Raw genomic sequence first — 18,450 nt, 5'->3', positions numbered from 1 at the left:
TCAGGTAACAACCGGGAGCCAGCAACCACTCTCATACCTGCCAGTGCCAGCATCCAGATCCCCACGTTGACTGAGGGACCAGCCACCAGCATGCAGGTGAGCCTGGGTTCTGAAGATAGAAGCCTGCAGCCCCTACAGCTGTCATCCTTCCCTGGAAGGCTTGGTGGCAGGTAGTTCCCAACAACCTGCCATCCAGGGAGTGTGTTGGCTGGAGTTAGATCAGTACCTATGAGGCAGCCTAAGGGTGAGGCACGACAGATGAAGTAGCTTTCTAGTCCTATTCTGGAATTCTGGAGATCCCAGGGACTGGACTTCTATGAATGTGTGTGACTTAGGGCTTTTCTGCCAGACTGACTGGTGCAAGGTGAGAATAGAGATGCTGTGCTGGGGCACTCAGACCTGGGACTTGCACTGACGGGGAGGGACTATGGGCACCAGGTGAGACTGGCCTGTGTGGCTGTGTGCCACGCTTTCTAGATCCTGCTCCAGGCAGACTGGACCTGGAGCCTAGGTGTAGTCTAGAAGGTAAGATGTGTGTGTTCGTGGGGTACCATTTGGAAAGCATAGTTTTCCCTTTTGTCAACTAAAATGGTCACCTGGGGCATAGGCCAGCACTTCATCCCCAGGGAGGAGGCAAGGGTGAGGTAGAGAGTGAAACCAACTTCCCACTGAGGCACCAGGCCTCCAGGTGTGGGCTGTGTGGGTGGCTGCTCCCTCTGCTTTTATTCAGTCCTTTCATTGGTCCTTTCAGACCCTGCTCTGGGAGCTGACTGTTCAAGCCAGCACCTAGACACCCTTAACCTGGCTCTAATACCCATTCTCTTGCCAGCCTCTTCCTCAAGCTAGTGATATAAAGAGAGAGTCGTTAGGACCTAAAGTTTAGGTACACAGAGGGTTTGGTGGTCCCAGCTCCTGGTTGGATCTGAGCCTGCCCTCCACTGTTTACATTTCTTTCATGGCTCTCCGTTGCTTTTGCTGACTGGCTTCTGTAAACTTCTAGCCATACCTGGTGCCTTTCTCCTTGCCCTTTATACTCCTGCAAAGTTGAAGTGCTGAGGACAAAGTCACCAGGAGTAGTGACTACCAAGTTTCCAGGGGTGTGAGGACTGAGACCTGTCGGGACTTGCATGTGCAAGGTCAGAGGACAAGTCTCTAAAGTCAGTTCTCTCCTTTGACTGTGTGGTCCCAGGGATGAAACTGAGGTTCGGCGGCAGGTGCCTTCACCTGCTGAGCTATCTCACTAGTCTGGGACTGAGTTCTTGAGGTCCGTAACTAGTGAGTCCTCTGAGGTGATAAGGAGTGAGTCTCTGAAGGGGTTGAGAGCTGAGTAAACTCTCCAAGTGCAGCCTGCCTCTTAGGACTGACACACATACATGTCTCTCTCCCAGAAATGCTGTCCCAATCTTCTCTTCAGCTTGTTTATCTCTTGCCTTATGAGGTAAAGATTGGGACCACCTCTGTCACCAGGTAGACATGCCTCCAGTGTCTGTATGCATCCACCCAATGCACCATCCTCCAGGTCTCAGCACTGAGAACACAGAAAGAATTTCCAGTTTAGTATCTAGGGATGAATATGGACCTGTGGGAGACAGATAGTTACAGACCACTGCAAGGAGAGATGGAGAGAGAGAGAGAGAGAGAGAGAGAGAGAGAGAGAGAGAGAGAGAGAGAGAGAGAAGCCTCAGGAGTTTCTAGGAGACAAAGGAAGCAGAGATGTTGAGCCCTTGTGGTGGGTGGTTGGGGTGTCACCTTCTTCCCAAGTTGAGACACAGGTGCTCACCCTGTACTATAAGTGTGGGTTTCTGTTGTCCTGGAGAAGTTTCAGTCCCTGCCCACAATCCCTGGTGGAGCAGGTGGATCCCCCTGTGGATAATGAAACTGAAGAGTGTTACAGACCTCAGAGAATTAGCAAGAGAGGTAAACATGATCTTAGGACAAGGTGGGCCAAAGGACAAATGGGGTGGGAAGCGAGGTCCGTGTCTTCATGCATGTGGACCGTGTACCCACAGGGCGGGCTTGGTTTGGAGATGGATGAGCTGTATGCACATGTCTTTTCTGCCTGTACTGACCAGGAAGGTGGCTAGAAGGTGGACAGAAGGGAGCAGGACTGCCCTGCTCTAGTTCCCTGCAATCCTGACCCTCAGGAGAGAGGATTCCTTAGGTGCTTAGGTGCTATGGAGAGGTGACCTGTGTCCATAATGAAGATCTTGGGGCCCTACCTGAGTCCTGAGCCCTGAGCCCTAGCCCACTGTGTACGGCCTGTAGAATTGGAGGTGGCAAGGACTGGGGGAAATGGCAGGAACCTTAGTGGCTGGGTGGGCGGGTGATTTTCTTCACTCTTTTCCTGCCTGTGCCAGGGTGATTCTTTGTTGCAGAAGTGATATCCTTAGATTCTATTGGTAAAGAAGTTGAGTCTCTGAGGGGCTGGTCACATCAGAGCCAGGGTGTCCGCCTGTGCTTAAGCCCCAGTCTGGCTATATGTGGCAAGGTTGAAACTCTAGGTCCAAGGCCCCAGCTGAGTGTGTGGGGACAGCCTTGTCCCTATCTTATGTATCCTGGAGTTTCAGGAGCCCACACAGCTTCTTGGAGGTAGAATCCAATGGATTAGGACCCAGGAGTTTTGAACACTTCAGGAACACTGAGCAAGCTGCTTGGCCGGAGGTAAAGATAGCTTCACAAGCTGGTCCCATCATGAGTGCCCCAAGGGCAACACCGAGATAGATGCTCATGGGTATCCCCCATCCATTAGGGACCAGCAGGATCTGGTCCTATACACACTGGCCCTAGACAGCTAGACCTTGAAGTCTGGATGCTGTGGCTGTGGATGGGTGGTTGGTAAGCCCAGCATTCTTTTTTGTTTGTTTGTTTGTTTGTTTTTGTTTTTTGTTTTTTGTTTGTTTGTTTGTTTGTTTTTTCGAGACAGGGTTTCTCTGTGTAGCCCTGGCTGTCCCGGAACTCACTCTGTAGACCAGGCTGGCCTCGAACTCAGAAATCCGCCTGCCTCTGCCTCCCAAGTGCTGGGATTAAAGGCATGCACCACCACCACCCAGCTTTTTTGTTTTTTCAAGACAGGGTTTCTCTGTGTAGCCCTGGCTGTCCTAGAACTCACTCTGTAGACCAGGCTGGCCTCGAACTCCCAAGTGCTGGGATTAAAGGCGTGTGCCACCACTGCCTGGCCCAGCCCAACATTCATGAATGCAGAATTTAGTGGCTGGGCCTGTCTTGCCATAGACTGGAAATGACAGAACCAGAACTGGGTAGGATCTCTGGCCTTGCTGATAGATTGGCCACTGTGCCTGTGCTACGGTGGCAGCTAAAAGCTAGTGCAGTCATCAGGTATGTGTATAACTTTGCCATGGATATATAAATGGTGGTCCTGCCCAGAGTGGCTTCAGCTTACACTGGCTGAAGTGATAATCCCCAGCCCCAGGAGGTTTCAGGTAACTGTTCCAAAGCTGCACATGTCTCTAGTGGGAAGAGGCTTTCTGATATAATTTGGGGGTTGGATAGAGACAGTCTCTTAGCCCAGCCTTCAAAGGTATACTTTGTGGATGACCTCCTCTTCCCAGGCTACCTCTGAGTTTGGATTCCTAAGTCCTACAGGTTCCTGGTTCTGTCCTAGGTCTTGCCTCTGCTCTAATATGTTCTACACACTAACATTTTGGGCCCACACTGATGATTGTGGCTTATGGGAAAGGGGAGACGTCAGAGGACATCTGCCCAGGCCCAAAGTCAAGCTCATTTCACTCACCAATTCATCACACATGACACTTGCTGGGCCCTTGTGGTGGGTGGATTACTAGACAGGGTGCCAGGGACATAAGGGTCCCCTGCCCACATCTCTTGTTAGTTGGGGTGTCACCACCTTCCCAACTTGAGACACAGGTGCTCACCCTATACTTCAGCTCTAAGTGTGGGTTTCTCTCCTAGAGAAGTTTCAATCCCTGCCCACAATATCTGGGTTACATGTGTTTGTAGGCAGTAGATGAGAAGCCAAGAGAGCCCAGGAGTCTGGGGAATGTTGTCAGAGGCGGGAAGGAGAGAGCAGATAGAAATGCCCAGGTGGAGAGTCGAGTATAGCACACAGGGTGCACACAAGACAGGGAGATGAAGGTCTGAGGCCTCTGTTACCTTCCAACAGTTGAATGGAGGTGCGGGCAGGGGAGGCACCTGTTGATTCTCAAACCAGAAGCTCCTTGGGCATATATGAATGAATCTGCACTCATGAGGCTTCAGTAGGGTGTGGATTCAGCAGCAAGGCAGACAAACAAGCAAACAGAACAGAACAAAACAAAACCACCTTATGTTAAATTGGATTTCAGATAATTTTTTTTTTCTTAGTATAAGTATACCCAGGCAATATTGCGATATACTTAATAATATACCCTCCCACCCCAAATAAACCCTTTCTTTTATTTGGTTTTGCTTTGTTTTGAGATGAGGTCTTGCTATATAGACCAAGCTGGCCTGGAACTTGCTATGTACATCGGGCTGGCCACAAATTCACCACAACCCTCTGAATTGTTGGCATGCACTACCATGCCCATCCCAAAGCCTGTTTGTCTATCTGAAATTCCTACATGATTGGGTGGCCTGTATTTTGCCTGGCAGCTCTTCGACTGGCCTGTTGGAGCAGTATGGTGAGACTCTCTGGAGGAGGTAGGAGGAATGTGTTTGAGAAGGAGAGGGATTACAGGTTCGTGGGGTGGGGGAAGCAGGAGTCAGACATGGCATTGCGGTAACATCAGAGATGGTAACTTTAGTGTGGGGATGGAGGTGGGGACCACTGAGGATGGGCACTGGAGTTGGTCATGGGCTAAGGAAGACACGGGCCCCTCAGACCATGGAGTATGAGAACAGCATCCCAACCTGCTGGACAGCTAGAGAAACAGCTTTATTTGGCTCTAGAAGTGTCTAGAAGGACAAAGTCCCCTGCATCTGGGACCATGGAGCCACAGGGTCCTTGCCACCGTGGAGTCCTTCTATCGACTCCTGCATTGCTTGTAGAGACATGGATGGGACTTGTTTTCCATGTGTGCAGAGCCAAGGGACACATCATGAATTACAAAACCAGTGTCCTCAGCATCTTCCCAATGCTGTCTTCTTAGCCAGTGCATTGGCCCGCTCAACCCCTCCCTTGGTCTTTACTCCACCGGGTTTGGGAAAGCACAACTTGCTCCAACCTGCCTGGCAGCCCCCACTTCCCCAGGTCTTTCTCCCTGCTTCCTACAGTCCACACCTTCGGGAAAGAAGCCCTGACTGCCACTAAACTTCAGTCCTCAGGCACCTGATTTATTGAGAGTACATGAAATCCTAGGCACCCAGGACCCAGCACCAGTGAGACAGAGCCCACAGCATCCATTGCTCTGACTCCTCTCCCGTCCTTGGTGGTGTAATTTTAGTGTGTGTAGCTCAATTAGTAGATAGCTCTCCTAGCACACGCTCCTAGCACACATGAAACCCTGAGTTCAGTTCCTGGTATCACATAACCAGGCGTGGAGGTGTCTGCCAGTAATTACAGAATTTTGTAAAATTTTGTAAAACCAACATTTTAAAATTATTTATTTCAAAAAGGTAAAACAATTGCAGAGACCCGGGTTTGATTCCCAGCACCCACACAGTGGCTCACAACTGCCTGTAACTCCTATTTTAGAGGGTCTGATGCCCTCTTTTGACCTCCACAGGGACTAGGCATATACATGGCAAACAGATGTAAAGGCAAAACATTTGTACAATAAAAAGATACAAAAAAAAAAAAAAAGGGAGCCAGACAGTAGTGGCACATGTCTTTAATCCTAGCAATCTGGAGGCAGAGGCAGTCAGTTTTCTGAGTTCAAGGCCAGCCTGCCTATATAGAACGTTTAAGGACAGCTAGGGCTACTGGAAAAACCCTGTCTCAAAAAACCCAACCCAACCCAAACAAACAAACAAAATGGGGCAGGGGTGGTGGCGGCACATGCTTTTAATCCCAGAACTCTGGAGGCAGAGGTAGATGGATCTCTCTGAATTTGAGGCCAACCTGGTCTACATAGTGAGTTCTAGCTAACCAGGGCTACATAGTGAAACCCTGTCTCAAAAAAAAAAAAAAAAAAAAAAAATGGGTTAGAGAGACAGCTCAGTGGTCAAGAGCACTTGCTGCTCTTTCAAAGGACCAAGTTCATTTCCCAGCATCACATGGCAGCTTGAAACTGTCTGTAACTCCAGTTCCAGAGGATCTGACACCTTCACACAGACACAGCAACAATGCACAGAAAAAAAAAATTTTTTTAATCAAAGAAAGAAAAAAAGGAAAGAAGGAAGCAAGAAAAAAGCAAGCTGAAGAAGTGGCTCCGTGGTTAAGAGCTGCTCTTCCAGTGGTTCAATTCCTAGCACCCACGCGACAGCTCACAACTATCTGTAATTCCAGTTCTAGGTGGATCCGACACCCTCACACAGACATATATGTAGGCATAAAATAGAAAAAAAAGTAGAGTTAAGAATATTTCTTAAGGCTGGGCAGTGGTGGCCCACGCCTTTAATCCCAGCACTTGGGAGGCAGAGGCATGTGGATTCTGGGCGGCAGCCTGATCTACAGAGAGTGAATTCCAGGACAGCCAGGGCTACACAGAGAAACCCTGTCTCAAAAAACCAGAACCAAAAAAGAAAAAAGAAAGGAAAAAAAAAAAAAAAGAAAGAAAAAAGAAAAGAAAAAAAAAGAATATTTCTTTAGGTCTGGTAAGATGGCTCAGTGAGTGGTTAAGAGCACTGGTCATGAGTTCAAATCCCAGCAACCACATGGGTGTGTCACAACCATCTGTAATGAGATCTGATGCCCTCTTATGGGGTGTCTGAAGACAGCTACAGTGCACTTACATATAATAATAAATAAATAAAAACCTTTGGGCTGGAGTGAGTCGGGCTGGGGCGAGAGGGAGAAGGGAAGGGGGAAAGAATCTTTTAAAAAATTAAAAAGCAGAGCTTTGCTTGTTTTTTTTTTTTTGTTTGTTTGTTTTGTTTTGTTTTTCCAGACAGGGTTTCTCTGTGTAGCCCTGGCTGTCCTGGAACTCACTCTGTAGACCAGGCTGGCCTCGAACTCAGAAATCTGCCTGCCTCTGCCTCCCAAGTGCTGGGATTAAAGGCGTGCGCCACCACTGCCCGGCGGAGCTTTACTTGTTAATTGCTTTTCATTTTATATAAAAACGTATATCATGCTAGGGATTGGAGAGATAGCTCAGTGGTTAGGAGCACCAGATACTCTTCTAGAGAACCCTGGTTCAATTCCCAGCATCCTCATGGTGGCTCACAAAAATCTGTAACTCCTCTGGTCTTTCTGTGTCACCTATCCAGTTCCATCAGATCTGATGCTCTCTTCTGGTCTCTATGGGCAACTGACTGTCAAATGGTGTACAGACTGGCGTATGTGCAGGCAAAACACCTATTCTATGCACTTAAAAAAAAAAAGGCCATCATGCCAGATGTAGATTCCCAAGGTCTGTTTTCTTAAAAACAAGCTCATTTGTCATTCTGGTGTCCCCTGCCCATACGCTACCTTCCTGTGACCACATCTCAGGAGACACTTGTGTCGTCCAGCTCTTCAGCCACACACACCCTTGTGTCCTTTCCTATTCTGGTCACTCAGGATCATTGTAGCTTTTAGTCACTGTCTTCTTAGCTTCCACTTAAGATATTTTCCCCCCTTGTCCTGGTGACATAACTCCTGGACACTCTTCACATGACCCTCTGACCTTCTCTGAGGACTTTGGGTGGGATGGACTACTGGCTACAGGCAGGGGGGCCATCCATCGCTCACACTCCTGCTGTGCCCAACTCCCAGGGTTATCAGCGGCAGTTGCAACCTTCCTCCCATGGATTGGGGTGATACCGGTGCCCACTGGTTCTCATACTCACAGCTTTCTCTAGGCACTGAATCCAGCCCACAGTGGGGAAAGATGTAACCCTGTCTCCCAGAAGATCTGGGATCTGCACTGTGAACAAGTCAGAAAAATCTCAAGTCCTTCAGATTCCACTTGTGGCTCTCAGCGATGGGGATTATGCCTTGTCCTGAGTTTCTTGTCTGTGTCCTCAAGAAAAGCCAGGCCACATTTGTACTGCCCAGTGAAAATGTTCCCCAAGTTTATGTGAAACACCAGTACCAAGTGTATCCCTGATGTCCCTCCCTGATGCCCCCAGACTTTGGTATATTCAGACCCTTCTTTTTTAAAACATAATTATTGATTTGTTTTATGTATATGATTATGCTGCCACTGTCTTCAGACACACTAGAAGACGGCATCAGATCCCATTACAGATGGTTATGAGCTGGGAATTGAACTCAGGATCTCTGGCAGAGCAGTCATCTTTCCAGCCCCCTCGTCAGACTCTTAAATGTGTGTAGCTGGTGTCATCTAGCCCTCCAGCTATTGGTAGCACTGACCAATGTCACCTTGATTGTCCTGAGTTTGCCATTTCCTGCCCATCTAGTGTTCACTGGGACTCCTTTCAGGGACATTCCTTTGAGCCTGTGTCTGTCATGGAGAAGCGGGACTGTCTACCTTTCCTTCAAGCCCAGAAGGAACTCCTTGGTGTTTCCACACAGACTGTACTCTGGTTGTGTTGCATGCTCCACTTTCTGCCACCTTGTGACATCCTCAGCCTGACCTCCACCAGGGGCTGCCTATTTGCTAACTAGTTTCTGGCAGACCAGTCCCCAGCTTGGTGCAGGATAGGGAGTCTCACTCCCTTAAGTGCTCATGTGTCTGCTCAGAGAATGTAGGAAAAGGTTTGTGAGGGACTTACATACTTGTCTCCCTATCTTTCTCTGTCCCCCAGGGTGATGAGAGCCTCCAGATCTTGGTGGGGTCAGAAGGGGACCATTTGCCATTGATAGAAATGGGTACTTGTCAGGTAGGTCTGGATTCCACCTACTCACTGTATCCTGTGCTTGGTTATGGCTCTAAACCTCCTTCCATATCCCATGGACTATGGGTTCTCGCTCCACACCCTCTCCCATCCTATGTCTTGTGCTGGGTTTCAGATTTACATTTCCTCCTAACTGTGTTTCTATCCCATACCTTATTCCTCCAGCCTGAGGCCTCTGATCAATGGGACTGTGTCCTGGTGGCTGATCTCCAGACCCAGAAAATCCCGAAGCATGTTGATAGGCAACGGAAGTTCCTAAAAAATCTCGAGAGCCGGGGCTTCCACTTCAAGGTGGGCTGGTTTGCTTCAGGGGCCAAATCATGGGCCAGAGAGTCATGAGGAATGCCATGTCATATACCCCAGTCATGAGGAATGCCATGTCATATACCCCAGTCATGAGGAATGCCATGTCATATACCCCAGAGACAGGGGACAGGATAGTGGCTGTGGATGAGTTCTTCTCCTGTGACTCTCAAGGTGAAAAGGGACCAGAAGAAGGTGTTCTTTGGGATCCGAGCTGACAGTGGCGTCATTGACATGTACCGGACTCTCCTCATGAAGCCCGAAGATCCCAGCTCCAAAGCCAAGCAGAGCTTCAACATAGCTACCACAAGGTGAGCATGTATCCAGAGCCAGGCAGGAGGACCCTTGCCCTGTGTCCAGGCAGGATAAGGGTCACATCCCATCTGAGGCAGGACAACAGTTCCACACAGTCTCAGTGTGGATGTCACAGGGGATTAGACACAGTTTTGAACAAGGCTCTGTGCCTCAGTTTACATTTTATAATAGTAATATTGACGCTCACTTCTTGACATCCTGTGAGAACTCTTTATCACGGTTTTCCTGGAGATCCAGAATCAAAGTCATCAGTCACTGCTTCTGAACTCTGAGGTCTTTATCTCCCACAGACCTCTTCCTCATCTGCCCGAACTCTCCTCGGACATCTGGTCCTCGATATCTGACAGGGAGAGCTTACTATGTCCCCAGTTACCTGCTCCTCCACAAATGCTCATACAATCCCATCTGGTTGTTCTGTGTCACTTACCCAGCTCTAGGAATAGCTATCTGGGGGCCTGGCTAGTTGACTATGGCAAAGGACGGACAGGTAATTGGGTAGCAGGCAACAGAGTCCTGTAAACACAGAATTTTTTGGTATTGGGAAGGAATGAGGGAAAATCAGAAGAGTAGAGACACTGTCTTAGGGTTTTACTGCTGTGAACAGACACTATGACCAAGGCAACTCTTATAAAGGACAACATTTAATTGGGGCTGGCTTTCAGGTTCAGAAGTTCCTTCCATTATCATTGAGGTGAGACCATGGCAGCATCCAGGCAGAGGAGCTGAGAGTTCCACCTCTTATTCCTAGGGCAGCAAGGAGAAGACTGGCTTCCAGGCAGCTAGGACGAGAGCCTTAAAGCCTACGTCCACAGTGACACATCTACTCCAACAAGGCTACACCTCCTAATTGTGCCACTCCCTGGGCCAAGCATATACAAACCATCACAGACACCTTGATGGGGGCAAAACAAGACAGACTTGTGGGGGGATTTCCCTGTGTCCACAAGGTGACCTTCTCAGGCACTTAAGCTGTATCTGAGTATGGCTGCACAAATGCCTGTGTGGCCTCAGGCAAGTTACTCTAACCTCTGAGCATCAGTTTCCACATAAGGAGAACGACTCATAGCCATGTAAACAGATCTGTGCACATTAACACTCAGCATGTGTAGAGGAGTGTGGTCAGAGGTTGGGGCTCTTAGCCTTGCATCTGGGCGAGATGTGGAAGCCTGAGAGTAAGAATTGAACCCCATTCTGGAAGTCAGGCAAGTTTGACCTGAGCAGGTTTTCAGGGTGATTTCTGGACTCTGGATTCTGGTCAGTAGTGGTGGGGTACCTCTTCTAGAACAGAGAGGGCCTGGATGTGTGGCAAACAGGGTCTTTAGGAGCAGAGTCCACTAGGCTATCATGGGACTACCCTGATCCTTAGATTCTTGGGTTTCAGAATCCGAATTGTGAGCTTTGTCGTGAACAGCAAGATGAGACCTGGTGGTGAGCTCAGATGGGCAGGTGGCTGAGGAGGGTGCCGCTGTGGGCTGGATCCTCCCACCCGTCATTGCTCTCTGATTGAGGCTCCCTGTAACCCTAGAAACCTTTGAGGATCTGGTGAAGGCTGGGGTTTTTGAGACCATGTTTCTTCTGCACAAGGTGAGGGGTAGACCAGCTAGCTCAGAATGGGCCTGAGGGTAGGGATCTGAGGGAGGAAGCTAAGCTCTCATTGTCTGTTTCCGGGACCCAGGGGGAAAAAGACCTGAAGAGAATTTGGGCTCGATGGAGGAACATGTTCCAGTTACAGCCGATTGATAAAATCAGGTAATACCATACCAAGCAGCTCACCTGTGGGTCACTGACACATCTGTGTTCAAAACGGATAATCTGTGGCCCAGCCAATCCAGTCCTGACTGACAGATACAGTCCCCACTTACATTGATGCTAGCAGTACCGTCCCCCCACCTTCTCCTCATCCGCCCATACCCTACCAGGTACTGAGGTCAATGGGGAGGGTGGCCTTGATGGGGAAGCTTTCCCACAGGGAATACTTTGGCGAGAAGGTGGCTCTGTACTTCACCTGGCTTGGCTGGTACACCTACATGCTGGTGCCTGCTGCTGTGGTGGGCCTCATCGTCTTTCTAAGTGGCTTTGCCCTGTTTGATTCCAGCCAGATCAGGTGGGTTGGGCCTGAGGCCTGCAATCTCGTTGTGGGACAGGTATGGAGGTGGGAGCCTGGATGGGTTCTGCAGCTCAAAATCACCAGTCTTGTCTCTACACTCACAGCAAAGAAATCTGTGATGCCCATGACATCTTCATGTGCCCTCTTGGCGACCACAGTCACAGATACCAGCCGCTCTCAGACATGTGCACTTTCTCGAAGGTTAGTTGCTACTGGAGTCTTTCCTGGGCCTATGCAGGGGTGGGCACAGGATATCTGTCTAGAAGTGGGGAAGAGAAGGCACCTTGTTGCCCCGAAGAGCTAGGTTCTCCCCCACCAGGGGACATGGTAGGAAACAGCATGAAGCCCTTCTGTTCCTCTCCCTAGCTCACTCATCTCTTTGACAACGAGGGCACTGTGCTATTTGCCATCTTCATGGCTCTGTGGGGTGAGTTGCTGCTGGGCATCCCTGGAGGACTCTAGGACTCCAGCCAACCTGAGCTCTTCAGCCACTCTGGCTCACCCCAGGTATCCTGTGACATTTCTCTGTGCTCACTGCAGCTACAGTCTTCCTGGAGATCTGGAAGCGAAAGCGTGCCCGTGAGGTCCAGAGCTGGGACCTGTATGAATGGGATGAGGAAGAGGTAAGGCAGGGACGGCAGCATCAAGGTTGCTTGCTTACAGTGTCCCATGTGGCCCATACCTGAATCCTTGTGTCTGAGGCATGTCTGGTGACCTCCCTAGGAAGAGATGGCCCTTGAGCTCATCAACTCTCCGCACTATGAGCTGAAAAAGCACCACCATTCCTACCTGAACAGCACCATCATCCTGATTCTGACTCTGTTCATGGTACTTCTGGGATCTGTGGTAAACGCTAGAGACCCGGCTATCCCTACCCTTCATGTCCAACCCCAACCCTTCGCAGATCTGTGTGATGATCGCCATGGCTCATGTGCTGGTTGTCTACCGTGTGGTGGCTGGTGCCTTCTTCAGCAGATTCCTGGGTCAGCAGTCGATCACCGCTGTGGTGGTGACCGGGGCAGTGGTACATTATGTCATCATTGTCATCATGACTAAGGTGAGGATCAGGCAGGCGAGGCCCTGGGGTGGGGGGGGGCTCCACTGAAATCCTAGGTAAGTCCCACTTGGTTCCTTCTTCCCTCAGGTCAACAAATGTGTAGCCCTGAAGCTTTGTAAATTTGGTGAGAAGAGGCTATCCTCTCTCTGGGAACTGGGAGGACTCAGGGCTGAGAGTCACAGGGCTGTGATCAAAAGTGGGGTGGGGGCTTCCTCCTCTTCTGGGGCCCCTCACTTGAGAGTGTAGGTCATGCTGTCTCATTGGTCTAAGGACAGACAGAATGACCATATCTCATTCCAGAGGAACCCAGGACCTTTTCAGAGCAAGAGAGCAAGTTCACTGTCAAGTTTTTCATCCTGCAGTTCTTTGCCCACTTCTCCTCTCTCATCTACATTGCCTTCATTCTGGGCAGGTATGCTCCCTGGCCCCAGAAGCCTGCTGTCCACCCTAGCCCCCAGCTCCTTCAGGTTCAGCCTTCCTGTCTTATTTCTTGCCTTTAAAATTGCCCAGATCTGGGTCTGGGGAGATGGCTGCTCTTCCAAAGGTCCTGAGTTCAATTCTCAGCACCCACATAGTGGCTCATGACAATCTAGAAAGGGATCCGATGCCATCTTCTGTCATGCAGGTGTATATGCAACAGAGCACTCATACATTGAATGAATGAATGAATGAATGAATGCAGCAGATCACTCATATTAAATCACAAACAAACAAACTTAAAAAAAAAAAGTGGCCAGATCTTAGCCAGGCATGGTGTCACACACCTTTAATCCCAGCACTGAGCCTATAGAAGCAAGTAGATCTCTGAGTTTGAGGTCAGCCTGGACTACATGTTGAGCTCCAGGATAGCCAAGACTAAATAGAGAGACTCTGTCTCAAAAAAGACTAAATGAGTAAATAAATATAAAAAAATAAATAATAAAAAAATAAAAGTGGCAGATCTCGAGGCTGGAGATATAGTTCAGTTGAAAAGCATGAAGCCCTGTTTGACCTCTTGTATCTGTGACCTCTTGAATGTGGTGACCTCTTGATATGGTGGCATACTCTTGTAATTTCAGAAGTCAATAATTGGAGTGAGTTTTTGGTCAGCCTGGGTTACATAAGACCCTGCATTAAAAAGAAAAAGTGCCCCCTTCAGCAGCACATGTGGTAAAATTGGAAAAATACACACAAGATTAGCATGGCCCTTCTGTAAGCATGACAGGCAAACTTGTGAAGTGTTCCATATTTTTTAAAAACGTGGTCAGATCAGTTCTTTTAATTAACTACTACGTAGGTAGCTTTGCTCTGTCAGTAATCAGACTGACTTTTTCCATGGAAACATCCCAGTGGCTCTGCCCAGTGTACCACACTCTCCCCACTTATTATATTGTGCTGTGCTTCGTGAAGAAGCTATGTGAATATTCCCTCGCCTTCCCTATTTAAATGACTATTTTTGGTGCAGTCAATGTACACCTTTTTGTCTTCTCTGAAGAAAATGATTGCTGCTTTATTTACGTGCTTAAATGTCATAAGGCATTTAAACATTACCAGTTAGTCACAAACTTCCTCCCAACCCTGCCTCCCCACCAAACCTCCCAGTGTGTTCAGAGACATGGGAGTCCCTTAACCGTCATGCCCTTGGAAGTCATTCCTGGCAATTTGTCCAAGCTCCTAGAAAGACTAGGATGGCCCTTTAAGCTGGGCCCACAGCATTCAACTGCTTATCTAGTCCAAAGTCCCAAAGTCTTCTACATTTCTCTAAAAACAACATAGTCAGGTCTTTTTTCAGTAGTAGCCACAGCCTGGTACCACCTTCTGTCTTAGTTACTCTTCTATTGATAAAACAGTGTTACCATGGCAACTTATAAAGAGAAGTGCTTAATTTGGCCCACGGTTTAGAGAATTAGAGTCCATGATGGTGGAGTGAAGGAACAGTTGAAAGCTCACATCTTGACTTACAACCATGAGGCAGAGAGAGGCAAGGGTGGGGGGAGTGCAAAGGAATCTAACCCCAGTGACTTATCTCTTTCAACAAAGCCACACCTCCTAATCCTTCCCAAACATTCCACCAACTAAGGATGCAGTATTCAAATATATGAGCCTACTGGGGGTGGGAAGGCATTCTCATTCAAACCACCACACTATTACTCTACCTTCCATGGTCACAAGATCAAGGTGCTGTCCATCTTCCTCACAGGCCTTAATTTTCTCCCTAGGATCAATGGTCACCCTGGGAAGTCCACTCGCCTGGCTGGCCTGTGGAAGCTGGAGGAGGTCAGTCTGTCCTGAGGCCTCACTGCCCACTTTTTTGATTCCCCTCCTCCCTCAAGCTCCATCCCTTACCTTCACGTTGGCCCCACAGTGTCATCTCAGTGGCTGCATGATGGACCTGTTCATCCAGATGGCCATCATCATGGGCCTGAAGCAAACCCTGAGCAACTGCGTTGAGTACCTGAGCCCGTGAGGACCTCTTTCCATCCCATCCAGCCTCCTGCAGTGCCTGTCCCCATGCCCTGCAGTCTTTCTGTATGTTTCACACATTCTTGGTGCCCACAGGTTGTTGGCCCACAAATACCACTTAATGCGGGCTTACAAACATGGTCACATGTCCGAAGACCCAGAACTGAACGAGTGGCAGCGTAACTACCACATGAATTCAGTCAACACCTTCAGCCTGTTTGATGAGTTCATGGAGATGAGTGTGTGGTGCTCCAGTTGGCTGGGCAGATAGGGTGGGTGTGCAGGGTGAAGAGAGGGTGGCTGTACTGGACATGGTAACATTTTCACCCTGCAGTGATCCAGTATGGCTTCACCACCATCTTTGTGGCTGCCTTCCCACTTGCACCCCTGTTGGCGCTCTTCAGCAACCTTGTGGAGATCCGCCTGGATGCCATCAAGATGGTCAGACTACAGCGGCGCCTGGTTCCTCGAAAGGCTAAGGATATAGGTCAGAGTGCACACACATTGTACAATGGAGGAGAGCAGCCAGGGATCTGGGAAGATCAACTTCCAATCCTGGGCTTTCACCAGCCCATGCCAGACCACCTTGAAGCAACTTGTAATAACTGCAGCCCCTCCCTTTACTCTAGGGACATTAGGTTTTTCAGATACAGTAACTAAGCCTCGTGGGCTCAACCCCTAGAAAAAGGCAAGCTAGAGTGCATTTAGGTACTGCCTGACAAGGTTCTCCCATGAGCCTCCAACATGTGGCTGGAGAGCATGCAGCCTCCAAGGGGACCTTATGGAAGAGCAGGAATCTGATCCCATGGGAGAGAAGATATGGCAGATCAGAGAGCCCAAGGCCTCAGTCATCCTGACTTTCCATAATGAGAATGACAGATGTCAGGGAAACAGATGGTTTAGTTGTTAGAGGTGGAGCAAAGCATCAGGGAGAGCCTCAGCCTTGGGGCTGGGTTCAGGAATTCTCACTTGGGTGGGGTCCAGGAGACAGACAACCTGTTGAAAAGTTCCAGGAAGAAATTGGGGATGGGGAAGTCTGAGTCCTTCACTAATCATGTCTGGGAGAAAAAGGTGTAACTATACTGTATTACTATATTATACTGTATTACTATATTACTGTATTATAGTCTGTATTAGCTGGGGATTTCCGAGCAGATAAGTTAGCTCCCCCAGCAGCACTGGGGCCATGAACAGAGGTAACACAAGGCTCCTTGACCAATCAGGCTCCAAGCTTTTAGGCCAGGAGACTACCAATGATCAGGATTGGCTGCTTCATTCCACTGCTGTCATTCAGGGACCTGGCTGCAGGTACTGGAGACCATTGGAGTGCTGGCAGTCATTGCCAATGGAATGGTCATCGCCTTCACCTCTGAGTTCATCCCCAGAGTAGTCTACAAGTACCACTATGGTCCGTGCCGAAAGAATCAGACCTTCACAGATGAGTAAGGCATTGAACTGACCCTTCCAGTTAAGTCCTTGGAGCGCAGACCTAGGGCTCTCCTTTGTATAAGTGGGTGCTGCTGGAGCTACCCAGGGCTGTACGTAGGCTGGGATTTGACTCTTTGCACTGTCTACATGGCCTACATACCTTGGCTGGATTCCGGGAATAACTGATGAACCCTTGTTGAAATGGAAGTACCAGGCTCTGTTGGCTTTGAGCAGGCAGTATCTAAATGCCTCTCTTGCTAAGTTTTGCATCTCTGTCCTGTTTCTGGCATGGGAAGACAAGGCAGAAATGTGTCTTAGCTCCCACTGCACCTGCAGACTGGGGTTCTTTAGGTCAGCACCAGGAGTATTCTTTCAGCCTGGTAGGGCAAACTGTTGGTGGCATCCCCAAGACCCCTCAGCTTCTCTTTGCTCTCCCAGAGGTAGTCTTGTGCTTAGTTAGTGGGACTTTCCTCATGAAGGAGAATGGAGGATGCCTTCCGTGGTGGCTTGCCCCCTAGTGCCCTCTAGGTGCAGGGACTTCTCAGGAAGGCCTCAGGCTGAGCAGACACCACACTTTTCTCTCTCCAGCTGCCTCAAGAACTATGTCAACCATAGCTTGTCTGTCTTCTACACCAAAGACTTCAAGGACCACAGCAGGATGGAAGGCCAAGAAAATGTGACCGTGTGCAGGTTTGGAACCTCTCATCTTCCATAAATGGCCTCTAAACTCCTGATTCCTGACCTTAGGTACTTTCCTACCCCAGGTACCGGGACTACAGAAATGAGCATGACTACAACTTCTCTGAGCAGTACTGGTTCATTTTGGCCATCCGACTGACCTTTGTTATCCTCTTTGAGGTGGGTAAATTGTGAGTGAGCCCGAGAAGAGGCAGTTCTCTTATTCCTCTTTCCTAGTCCCCAAATCCTAGAGTCTCCGTAGCCACTGACCTTGCTAGGCCACTCTCCCTGTCACCCACAGCACTTTGCCCTGTGTATCAAGCTCATAGCTGCATGGTTTGTCCCTGACGTGCCCCAGGCAGTGAAGAATGAGGTTCTGAAGGAGAAGTATAAGAGAATCCGCGAGAGAATGTGGTAGGGGTGCAGAGGCTCACCTGGCTGGGGCAAGTCTGTGCGTGGGGACAGGCCTGGCCTCTGACCCATACCAACCCTACCCTTCCTGTAGCTTCACTTCCAGGAGCACGGATGTATAGATAACCTGGGGCAGGTGGAGAAATGCTACTTTCCGGGAGCCTGGACTAGGAAGAAGTCCCTACCTCTGCAGTTTGCCTTTGTCCATAACAATGTGTATGCATGTGTTGAGGGAGGCTGGAAAATGGTCCATGTCTATGTAGGATCCTGGACGCTCTACATATATGTTAGTGAATGAAGGTCATAGGAGGGCCTTAGATATATGTAGCTGTATATAGGCACCCTAGGAAGCCCCATGTATATATGTTAATCACGGGAGACTTTTGTATATGTAGGGGTCATTGAAATTCCATGTATATTTACAGTATTTATGAACAGCACAGATGTGCCTGTGAAATTTGCTTCAACTTTCCTAGGGTTCAGATTGGTACAGGCCTGACTTAAAACTCTTGAGTGACCCTAGCACCTATAGAATCACAGGCTGCTCATAAAACCCCCACGCGGTAAAATTAGCCCAAGTTCCATGGACCTCCTGGCTTCTGGGCCTCAGATCCTGCTCTGTGGCCTCCTGCTTTGTGGGAGGCCCAGAGACTAACTTCCGGGTCCCCTCCCCCCAATTAACCTGGCTCCCCACAGCCAGCAAAACTGTTGACAAACAAAATAAACCTGTGTGTATTGATTTCTGAGCCTCATGATGTCGATCCAGTTTCTAGGGATGATTTCTGCTAGATTGAGATGGGATGGACTGTGG

General features: G+C 49.1%; 1 protein-coding gene and 1 non-coding gene across 4 annotated transcripts; both read left to right on the top strand.

Annotated features, from left to right (window-relative positions):
• Nucleotides 1–18,378, top strand: Ano9 (anoctamin 9). 3 transcript variants are annotated; one of them, XM_076913192.1, is made up of 24 exons: nucleotides 1–96; nucleotides 8,809–8,883; nucleotides 9,064–9,189; nucleotides 9,376–9,512; nucleotides 10,898–10,944; nucleotides 11,042–11,100; nucleotides 11,192–11,265; nucleotides 11,486–11,620; nucleotides 11,728–11,824; nucleotides 11,990–12,050; nucleotides 12,164–12,246; nucleotides 12,347–12,451; nucleotides 12,528–12,680; nucleotides 12,768–12,804; nucleotides 12,981–13,092; nucleotides 14,879–14,936; nucleotides 15,025–15,122; nucleotides 15,219–15,361; nucleotides 15,457–15,609; nucleotides 16,417–16,564; nucleotides 17,139–17,240; nucleotides 17,315–17,408; nucleotides 17,530–17,642; nucleotides 17,734–18,378. In XM_076913192.1, exons 1-24 carry the CDS (start codon nucleotides 91–93, stop codon nucleotides 17,759–17,761), a joined length of 2,244 nt encoding a protein of 747 aa, XP_076769307.1. In that variant the 5' UTR covers nucleotides 1–90; the 3' UTR covers nucleotides 17,762–18,378. The 3 variants fall into 3 exon arrangements, 2 of the variants coding, with proteins under 2 accessions (XP_076769307.1, XP_076769309.1); XM_076913194.1 differs by lacking the exon at nucleotides 17,734–18,378 and having other exon boundaries at nucleotides 17,530–17,646; XR_013103939.1 differs by lacking the exons at nucleotides 16,417–16,564; nucleotides 17,734–18,378 and having other exon boundaries at nucleotides 17,530–17,577.
• On the top strand, nucleotides 13,806–13,912 carry LOC117699415 (U6 spliceosomal RNA). Its single transcript, XR_004605177.1, has one exon. It is a non-coding gene; the product is annotated as a U6 spliceosomal RNA (small nuclear RNA).
• Nucleotides 18,379–18,450: the final 72 nt, after the last annotated feature.

The sequence above is a fragment of the Arvicanthis niloticus genome, chromosome 1, assembly GCF_011762505.2.
Source record: "Arvicanthis niloticus isolate mArvNil1 chromosome 1, mArvNil1.pat.X, whole genome shotgun sequence".
Classification (NCBI taxonomy): Eukaryota; Metazoa; Chordata; class Mammalia; order Rodentia; family Muridae; genus Arvicanthis; species Arvicanthis niloticus.
This window is presented reverse-complemented; position numbering and strand designations above follow the sequence as displayed.

Bases quoted from the DNA above. Each gene is read 5' to 3' on its own strand.
- Ano9 (XM_076913192.1), top strand. The intron at 14,937-15,024 runs GTCAGTCTGTCC...TTGGCCCCACAG, and splicing joins GCCTGTGGAAGCTGGAGGAG to TGTCATCTCAGTGGCTGCAT. The intron at 17,643-17,733 runs GTAGGGGTGCAG...CCCTTCCTGTAG, and splicing joins AGAATCCGCGAGAGAATGTG to CTTCACTTCCAGGAGCACGG.